This window comes from Lipotes vexillifer, unplaced genomic scaffold (assembly GCF_000442215.2).
Source record: "Lipotes vexillifer unplaced genomic scaffold, Lipotes_vexillifer_v1.1 scaffold773, whole genome shotgun sequence".
NCBI lineage: Eukaryota > Metazoa > Chordata > Mammalia > Artiodactyla > Lipotidae > Lipotes > Lipotes vexillifer.
In genome coordinates this window covers 73,487-83,913 of record NW_006786767.1, presented here as the reverse complement: position 1 = coordinate 83,913, position 10,427 = coordinate 73,487, and the positions used below count along the sequence as shown (strand labels likewise).

The window sequence follows — 10,427 nt, the reverse complement described above, 5'->3', positions numbered from 1 at the left end:
AGTGTGAAGACAAGAGTCACAAAAAGAACGACCCCTAAGAAGCAGGTTTCACAGAGGTTCATTTCTCTGTGGAAGCTCCCTCAACAGAGTCCCTCGGTGAGATGTGAGAGTCAGGTTCCCTCTGTGAACTGTCGCTAGCCAGGCGGATCCTCCATCTGAGATGAGGTGTGAAATGACTGACCCCTGGTTGATTCTGCAACTCCATCTCTCTCCTCACCCGGCTTCTCTAGCCTGAGTTCCGGCGAACTCTCTCCCTCCCTCCCCTCCTCAGCGTCAAGTGGGCGGACCTCCCTCCTTGGCTTCTCCAAGATTGGCCGGGAGAACTCACCAATGGGGAGCTCTGGGAGGCGGACCTAGAACGCCAACAGCTTGAGGAAGACCAGCAAATTTCAAGTTGGCTGCGGCGTGTTTTCCGCGTGGGGGAGGGGCAGCAGGTAAGGCCCCGACTTGGTGGCTCTGACCTGGTTCCGTTCCACACCTTCCGAACTAGTTCACCAGGGCCAAGCTGCTAGATAGATAGACAACGCTTTCCGGCAGCCTGTTGGATCAGCCCGCTTGATCAGCCCGCTTCTAGTTCCCTACCCTTTTCCTCTGGGCTCCCATTGCTCTGTTGATTTTATGCCAGAGAACCGTAGTTTTCTTTCGCGCAAAGGGGAGATGTATTAAAGGAGAAAGTGGAAGACTCACTCTGGTACCTCTGACTCTTTGCTATGGCGTCAGCTCCCCCTAAATCTATTACTGTTAAGAGCCTGACAAACTCCTGTTATCTATCAGACTGATGAAATGTTACCTTTACCTGCAGCTTTCCTGGTTCACCTTTTTTGCAGAATTAATTGTTCCCCAGTCTCACGATAGCATTTTAGGCATACCTCTGTTGGAGCACTTAGTGCTCAATCCCTCTTTAATGTTTCTCTTCTTTTTAGAATATAAGATTTTGTAGGGCAGGTTCTAATATTTAATACACAGTGCCCAATAAAGGTTAATTGGATGGAATTAATTGGGGAGGAAGAATTTAAACTCCTGATGTAATTAGGGAAAAATTAATAAAAGATAAAACAAAATACAATACAGTATATAATTATGACCTCTTAAATTAGTGGTTCATAGTATAATTACTCCCACAGTCCAGAGAAGGGAGAAAGCTAAGAGGACTGGGATGGTGAGGGGAGGCTTTAGGAATCACAAAGTCTTAAGTTTGGAACAGACCTTAGAAATCATGTATTCATTCATTCATTCACTTTTAAGCCAATATTTATTGAGCATCTACTATATGCCAGACATAATGCTAGAAAATGGGGATCATAGTGAATCCTCTACTTTAGATATGCATTCTTCCTTTGATAAACCATATTTAGTAAATGGTTATCCAGCTTCAGTTTAAACTTCTTAGTAAGAGAACTTCCTATCTCACTTTGTTCTTCAATCAGTATCTAACAAATAAAACAAACAAGTGGCTCAACAAAATGCATTCCACATTTCCACTGTAAAAGGAAGAGCTGTCCTAGTGGTGACATTCTTAAAGAAAATCATCCCTTTTGTTTTCTGATTATAGAAGTAATATACATTTATCCTAGAAAACTTAGAAATACATAAAGGTATAAAATATCTATTATTTCATGACCGTGATATAGTGTTATTATTTTAATATGTATCCTTTCAATTTATTTTCTGCTTGTATACGTATGTATACGTCTGTGTGTTTGTGTATATGTTACACACATAAGGCCATACAACAAATACAACTTTATATCATGCTTCCCCCATGTTCACAATATTATATTGTGAACATTTTCTGCCTTTAAATATTATTTGAAATAATTATTATGTCTACATAATGGTCTAAGATGGATGTTTGATTTTTTTTTTAACCATTCATTTTTTTGTTGGACCATTTAGGTTATTTCAGAATTTGTGCTACCATGGATAGTTCTTTGATAAACATGCTTTTACTTATATCTTTGCCTATATATCTGATGATTTCTTTAGGATAAGTGTTTAAAGTGGGATTACTGGGTTGAGGATATGAACTTTTAAAAGGCTGTAGATTCAAGTGGTCAAATTGCTCCCCCAAAAGACTGTGTTTATAGTCCTTCCAGTAAGGTATGAGAGTGTCCATCTCAAAAAAACCCATGGCAGCCTGATTATTTTTTAAATCTTTGTCAATTTGATAGGTAAAGAATGGTTTTATTGGCTATTCTTTTCTTAATTGCCTATTTGCACATTTATTCTATTCATGTTCTTTGCATATTTATTCTGCTGGGGTGATTTTTTTTCGTTTGGATTTCCATGAGTTCTAATATGAGTGTTAACTCCTTGTCTTATTTATTACAAGTATAGCAAACTGTAAACATTAGAGTGCTCCAGGCCTCAGTCCCTGGATCTCTTCTTTTCTCTCTTCACATCCACTCCTTTCGGAATCTCACCCAGTCTCATGGCTTGAAACATTTGTATACTGAGAACGCCACTAGAATGTAAGCTCCATTTAAACTCCATGGGTGCAGGAGTTTTTTGTCCATTTTGCTCACTGATACATCCCTAGCACTTAGAACAGTGCCTGACACTTAATAAGAACTCAGTAAGTATTCATTGAATGAATTTAGATGGTTTTTAAATTATTATTATTCCCATTTTACAGATAAGGAAACAGGTTTACAGTTATTAAATAAATTGCTGAAGGTTGTATAGCTAGAAAATGACTGAACTGGGATTCAAATCCATGTTCTTAACCACTACATGTACTGCCTTTCTTAAATTTGATGTTTTCTGTATGTTTTTCTGTTTGTTCTGTTGAAACCTGCTTCATAGTAACTTCTACCACACCACACAGTTATGCTTAATTGGAAACGAGTATAATGTATATGAGATGTTGTTGTTTGCAGGGGAAGGAGAGTACACTGGTAAACACTAGGGAGGGTTGATGTTTATGGAGGAGCAGTCTGGGACCAGGTTATGGGAAACCTTAAACATCTTCAAGAATTTAGACTCAATCACAATCTTAAATAGAAGAGACTCATTGTAGATTCCTGAGCTGAGTGGGGTACAGATAGTTTACAGTTTCCCAACCAGTTTAGTGCCTTAATTAACTAAAGTTTTGTCTTCTTTTTACCCCACATCCTTGAGGGTCACTTGGTTAGTATGTGGAAATGAAGCTAGATTTGTCTAACCTGGAAGCTCATGGCCTTTTCTTAACTCCTCACTGCTTTGCAGTCAAAACAGCTCCTGTGTCCACTGCTAGAACTGTATCTATCAGGTGGAAAGACATCTAAGCTGGCTAGTTAGAGTGTCTTTTCCCTTGAAAGGGCCTGAAGACATGGTGGCAAATTCTTACTACTTCTCTAGTGCCCATAAGACATCCTCTCTCCTCTAATGTGTTCTTTAAGTCAGATCACAGTTTAATCTATTAACTAACAGCCATCTTTTCCTGACATTTTTCTTGGCACTTGGACTTGAAACTTTCCAAATTCCTCAGGCACACATTTTCCCACCTCTCCTTCCTGCTGCATATTATTAATCTCATCTACTATGCTGTTTTACTACATTTTAAATTTTTTAATGAATATTTTTTTCTTATTACAAAAGCAGCACCTATTCAGTCCAGGAAAAAAAAACCCATAAAATACACATCATCAAAAAAACCCCAAAACCCATCACCTCCAATTAACCAATGTTAATTTTTGTTGTATATCCTTCAAGAACAACTTTTTAATTCATATATCTGTATGGGTGTATGTGTTTTAAAAAACAGATTACCTTGTACATATTTTAAAATCTTTTTCCCCCTAACTAGTCTTTAGTGGAGTGCATTTTGTTGAGCCATGTATTTCTTGTTTTATTTGTTGAATATTGATTGAAGAACAAATATCCAAAAATGGAATAACCTGCAAAGTGGGAGAGGGAGTTCTCTTACTAAAAAGTTTAAATTGAAGGTGGATAACAATTTACTAAATATGGTTTATCAAAGGAGGGATGCAGGTCTAAAGTAGAGGATTCAATATGATCCCCATTGTCTAGCATTATGTCTGGCATATGGTAGATGCTCAGTAAATATTTGTTGAAAGAATGAATGAATGAATACATGATATCTAAGGTCTGTTCCAAACTTGAGACCTTGTGATTCCTAAAGCCTCCCCTCACCATCCCAGTCCTCTTAGCTTTCCGTGGGAGGAATTATATTATGAATCACTAATTTAAGAGAACATAATTCTATACTATGTTGTCTCTTATTGCTCCATAGCTAACATATTGTTAGTATGTACCGTTAATATGATGTGATGAAAATGGCTCTTTATCTCTGTGATCTTCCTCCCTGAAGCACACAACCCCAGTCTAATCAAGAGAAAAACATCAGAAAAATTCAAACAGAGGAACATCCTATAATACACCTAACCAGTACTCCTTAAAACTGTCAGGGTAATGAAAGACAAGGAATGTCTGAGAAACTGTGAATTTTGAATTGCTACTCAAGTTTCTTGCTTTTTTTTGTTTTTGTTTTTTTGCGGTACGCGGGCCTCTCACTGCTGTGGCCTCTCCCGTTGCGGAGCACAGGCTCCGGACGCGCAGGCTCAGCGGCCATGGCTCACGGGCCCAGCCGCTCCGCGGCATGTGGGATCTTCCCGGACCGGGGCACGAACCCGTGTCCTCTGCATCAGCAGGTGGACTCTCAACCACTGCGCCACCAGGGAAGCCCTCTTGCTTTTTTTTTATTAAGAAAATGTATTTCTTAAAACAGTTTTAGATTTACAGAAAAAACTGAGCAGATAGTACCGAAAGTTTCCATATGCCCAGGCACCAGTTTCCCCTATTATTAAAGTCATATATTATTATGGTATATTTGTTACAATTAATGAACAAATATTGATACATTATAATTATTCAAGGTCCATACTTGATTGGGAGTTCCTTAGTTTTACCTAATGCTCTTTTTCTGTTCCAGGATCCCATCCAGGATACCACATTACATTTAGTTATCATGGCCCTGTTATGTATTGAATATGTCTATACATACATATACTTACATGCACAAACATATATGTATATGTATGTATACATACATAACTGAAATTGAAAGGATCCGTATTCAAATACTAATAATGATTATTACTACATCATGGTCATGAAATAATAGGTATTTTTATATATACCTTTATGTTTTTCCAGGTTTTCTAGAATAAATATATACTACTTCTGTAATGAGAAAACAAAAGGAATGGTTTTCTTTGTTTTTGTGAAGGTCACCACTAGGACAGCTCTCTCTCTTTTACAACAGAAGTGTGAACTTTCCTTGTTTTTGATGACCTTGACAGTTTTGAAGAGTACTGGTCAGATATATTATAGGATGCTCCTCTGTTGGAATTTGTTGGCTTTTTTTCTCCTGATTAGACTGGGGTTATCCATTTTGGGGAAGAGGATATCACATCATATTAAGGGTACATACTAACAATATGATTTAATTTTGTTCATGTTGAAACCTTGGTCATCTGACTGAAGTAATGCTTGTCCAGTTTCTACACTGTAAAGTTACTCCCCCCACCTTTCCAAAATTGTTTTGGTCAAAATCCCCTATACACAGGCCATACTTAAGGAGTGGGGAATTACACTCTCCCTTCTTAGGGTGGAATCTACATAATTTATTTGGAATTCTGCATGAGAAATTTGTTTTTTCTCTACCACGTATTAATTTGTTCAAACGTTTATTTATATCAGTATGGTCTCTTGGCTATTTATTTTATACTTTGGTGTTATAATCCAATACTACTTTATTGCTCAAATTGTTCAGGCTTTGGCCATTGGGAGCTCTTTCAGTCGACTCTTATACCCCTTTGACACAGCCCCATCAATGTGTGTGTTGTTTTTTTGAGCACTTTCTTACTTTCTGGCACTACAAGATGCTTCAGTCTCATCTTGTATATTTCCTGCCCCAGTCCTAGAATCGGCCTTTTCTCCAAGAAGCCCTGGTTCCTTTTATTGGAAAATGGTATTAGGAGCCAAGATCTGGGTGCTAGGTATCTTTCCTGCTACTGGGATTTCATTTCCTTCAAGTTTCATTTTCATTTGATGACTTTCTTTATCTCGCATGCTATCTGACTGGCTTCTCAAAAATAATGACAAGAGGCAAAGTTCAGTTACGGTAGCAGGAGGAACTTTCAGTTCATCACAGTGGAACGGGCTGCCTTGGAGAGGAAAATGGACACCCTCTCTTTAGGAAAATGCCACCAGAAGCTGAATGACCAACAACTTACAGAGGGTAGTACTGTACTGGGAGGGTGTTTGGGCTAGAAGACTCCATGGGTCCTTCCATTCTAAGATTCTGTGTTTCCAGGTGGTGTTTAAAAAGATCAACTTGATTGTAATGGCTCTTATCACATACATCCCCACCCCCAATCAAATGACAGTGAAACTGATGACTCATTCCTGTTCCCTCCCAACGTCTGGCACACTACCTTTTTCATGGTAGATGCTTAATAAATGTTTTGTTGAAATGCATTGCATTAGATGGAGTTTAGGCCTGCTTGGGTTTGGAAAGTGAGGGAGAGAAAGAATTCAAAAAAGATAATATATAGATATGCAGATGGTGATAAACATCAAATTAACTTATGGGCATAGGAAAGTTTTATCCAAGGGTCTAGTCACTTTCCTCATTGTGCTACAGTCACACCATATTGCAATTATCTGTCCTGTTGGAACCGTGTCTCATCCATATTTTATATTTTTAGAAATACCTTGCTTGGCACTATGCCTTCTCAAAATTTGTTGAATTAAACTGGCTTTTCAGGTCTCTGGGAGAAAAGATTGAGTGTCTTGTACCTCCCTGGCTTCCTGTCTGTTCTACTGTACTTTTTCTCTGTGTTTTTGTCTTTATCAGGTTTTTCCTATTGGATGTGTGAATCCCCAGGCCCCCTCCATCATGGCCAGCCGGGGTGGGGGCCGGGGTCGTGGCCGTGGCCAGTTGACCTTCAGCATGGAGGCTGTGGGCATTGGGAAGGGGGATGCTTTGCCCCCACCCACCCTGCAGCCTTCTCCACTCTTCCCTGTGAGTGTCTGCCCTCCTTTCCCAAGACTCCCATATGCCCCTGGCTGACTGTGTATGATCCTGGATTCCTCCTGAGCCATCATAAAATCATCCTCATCTTGCCTCTCCCTGTCTGTATACTCCCACCTTATATGGGATGTTTTCCAGACAAGGAAGTGTCTACCCTCACTTTTTACATTCTCAGCGCCCCAGCTTTCAAAATGCTGTGTTGCTCCACCCATTTGCCTTGGTCCTCTGCTCAGTGGGAGCATTGGATTGAATTGTGGGGAGAGGAGAGGCCCTCCCAGATTTGTACTCCAGCATTTTCTCCCTGAATTGACCATTGCCTCTGCCTCCTTAGCCCTTGGAGTTCCGTCCAGTGCCTCTGCCCTCAGGAGAGGAAGGGGAATATGTCCTGGCACTGAAGCAGGAGCTTCGAGGGGCCATGAGGCAGCTCCCCTACTTCATCCGGCCTGCTGTCCCCAAGAGAGGTCAGTTGGAATGCTAGTATCATGTTCTGAGTGCCTTCCATGAGTAGTGCCCTATACTTAGCACCGCTGGGGCCCAGAGAGGCCAGAAGAGGCACAGAAAGCTCACTGCCTAACTGGGGAGATCAGAGTAATTGCCCCTGCATTTGAAATGCATTATGGTATCCATGGTTTGTTTTGAGTCTCACAGTAGTCTTGGACAGTAGGAGGTTAGGTATTAAGATGCCCATTTTACAGATATAAATGAGGAGATGTATTAAAAATTTTTAACAATCTGGATATTGCAGGTACCAACCAATCAGAAGAACTTGAGAAGGGGTCTCTGAGAAGCCCTGTAATTAAAATATTACCCCTTTGGTTTGTGGATCATGAGAGGTCAGGGAGCCAGGAGGGACTGGAGTACAGGGTGTACTTAGGGGGTCTGGGATAGTGGATATTTACCAGCTGGTGTGGAAGTACAGTATTTCAATGTATTGACAAGCAGTGCTTTCCTACTAAGCCCTAGAAGCTAAGGTTCAGAGAGATGAAACACTTGCCTAAGTTAGTCCCGTTAACGAGGAGTAAAGGGAACACCGAAACCCTCGTTTCTTGCTCTAGTATACTTTCCACTGTACCACACTACCAGTCAATATAGCCATGCCTTTGCATTAAGGGAGATAACAAAAACATTGTAGTTTGAGGTGGCAAAAGGACAGTTTAGAAGAGTGTTGAAGGTCCTCAAGGAAGCTGACCCCCTGGGCTCTGGGTCTGGGGTGAGGAAAAAGACAATTTCTGAGTTTTGAGAGGGCTGGACCTCAGGAAGAACCCTGTTCTAGGGCTCTGAAAGGATAAAACTTTGACCCTTGACCTCTGATCCCTCAGATGTGGAGCGTTACTCAGACAAATATCAGATGTCAGGGCCGATTGACAACGCCATAGATTGGAACCCTGGTAGGTGATGGGCCCTTTCATTGACCTCCCTTCTTTCAAATGCTTGAGATGCCTCAAGCCACAAGCCACCACCCTATCCACCCTCCTCTGTCTCCACCTTCACCCTACTCAGGAGCCTTAGATGTGCTCCAAAACACTCTCAGACTCTACCTAAAAACCTATTAAATGGCCCCCACTCCTCTGGAGGCGTCCAAGCCACAGTTTTGTTCCAAGCAGCTTTGACCCAGCCCCTTCCTTCCTCACCCTTAACCCTGATCCTTACCTGTCCTTTCAAGGAGTCATCATTCATAGGACACCCCAGGGCAGAATCTTGCTGACTTTTTCATTCCCGCTATTCCTAGATTGGCGACGTCTACCCCGGGAGCTAAAGATCCGAGTACGGAAGCTACAGAAGGAGCGTGAGTGTATCTGGAAAAAGGAGGGAAAGGAGAGGTTTCCTTCATCAGCTGTAGGGCCAAGGCTGCTGGTGGTCTTGCCTGCCCTCCCAATTCCTACCTACCCAGTCTACCCAGTATTGTTGCTGGGTGCCACGATGGCCACATGAGGGCAGCAGAGTGACATGGTCTATGCAAGAGGGTGGGGTAGAAAGCGCTCTAGGAAGTTTGCTCTGATGGTTCACCTTTTGATCCTCTCACCAGGGACCACCATTCTACTCCCCAAGAGGCCCCCTAAGACCACAGAAGATAAGGAGGAAACAATACAGAAACTAGAGGTAAGGAAGAAATGCGCATAGAGACCACCCGGGCCCCAGATTCATTCCTCCCCTTTGGCCCGTGTGTGCCTCAATTTTTCCCTTCTGTGAGCTGAGTTTCTCTTCCTATTCATCCTCACATAAGACCCTGGAGAAGAAGGAAGAAGAAGTGACTTCAGAGGAAGATGAGGAGAAAGAAGAAGACGAAGAGAAGGAAGAGGAAGAAGAAGAGGAGTATGATGAAGAGGAGCATGAAGAGGTGAAGGGGACCTCCTTTCATCCTCAGGCCCCCTTTCTTCCACTCATAAGCTCTGGGGATCTCAACTTCAGAAGGCTGGAGGGCCAAAGGAGATAGTGCCTCCAAAGGACAGCGCCCTCCACTTTACCTGTCCCTAGGCTCTTCTCAAGAGTGAACTACAGCTTGAATGCGGAGTGAACTATAGGCCTGGAATGCTGCGACTGGGAGGGAAGGGGACTGGGACACAGGGATGAAGGAGAATGCTGAAAGCATGCCGACATACCTTCCTTCCTTCCTTTCTTTCTTTCTATTTCAGGAAACTGATTACATCATGTCATATTTTGACAATGGAGAGGACTTTGGGGGTGACAGTGATGACAATATGGATGAGGCTATATACTGAAGAAGGACTCTAAACAATACCCTGGACATACATATCTTTCTTGATTTAGGACACATAGAGTAGCTGTCCCCTATTATTAGGTTTTGTGGACAAGCAAATCATTTGCTCAGAATCCAGATAACCTGTTTCGTCCCTGGAGATAGGAATAGAGAGTGACAACAGATAGCTCTCTTTTCTACCCTTCCCCTCCCTCTCTCCTGTGGTATTGTATCACCTCTGATATCTTGGGGAAAGGACAAAGGACCAATGTCTTAGTTGTATGAAAGGGAGAAAGGAGGGTCGAAAGAAGGACTGGAGTCATTAGAGCTGAGACAGCTGTGCACATGCCCCTACCCATTTGTAGTTCTTTGTGGAGATAACTGGGGGTGCGAGCAGTTAGGAGGAATAAGGCCAGTTTTATATTTTTAAATAAAATGTTTTTATCTGTCTCTCTGTCCGGGGTGAAGCCTAGTGGGAGAGGGCTGGAGGAATGAAGGGGATGCCTAGTAAGCCATTCTTCTCTCCTCACCTGTTAAGAGTCCAGTGTGACACACTGGGGGTTACAGCCTTCCTGTCCTTTGCCCCTTCCCTCCTACCCCCATGGTGGGGCACCTAATCCCCATCTAACTCTGCCAAGGCACATTCAGGAGCTCATCTGCAGGGCTGCGCAGAGAGTTGTACACAGCCCA

The 10,427-nt window shown here is 42.1% G+C and overlaps 1 protein-coding gene across 1 annotated transcript; it reads left to right on the top strand.

Moving 5' to 3' along the window:
- The first annotated feature begins 374 nt into the window (after positions 1-374).
- Positions 375-10,187, top strand: POLR3GL (RNA polymerase III subunit GL). Its single transcript, XM_007459348.1, has 8 exons — positions 375-434; positions 6,863-7,030; positions 7,371-7,500; positions 8,359-8,427; positions 8,769-8,825; positions 9,066-9,139; positions 9,264-9,377; positions 9,673-10,187. The coding sequence occupies exons 2-8, from the start codon at positions 6,905-6,907 to the stop codon at positions 9,757-9,759; spliced, it is 657 nt and encodes a 218-aa protein (XP_007459410.1). The 5' UTR covers positions 375-434; positions 6,863-6,904; the 3' UTR covers positions 9,760-10,187.
- Positions 10,188-10,427: the final 240 nt, after the last annotated feature.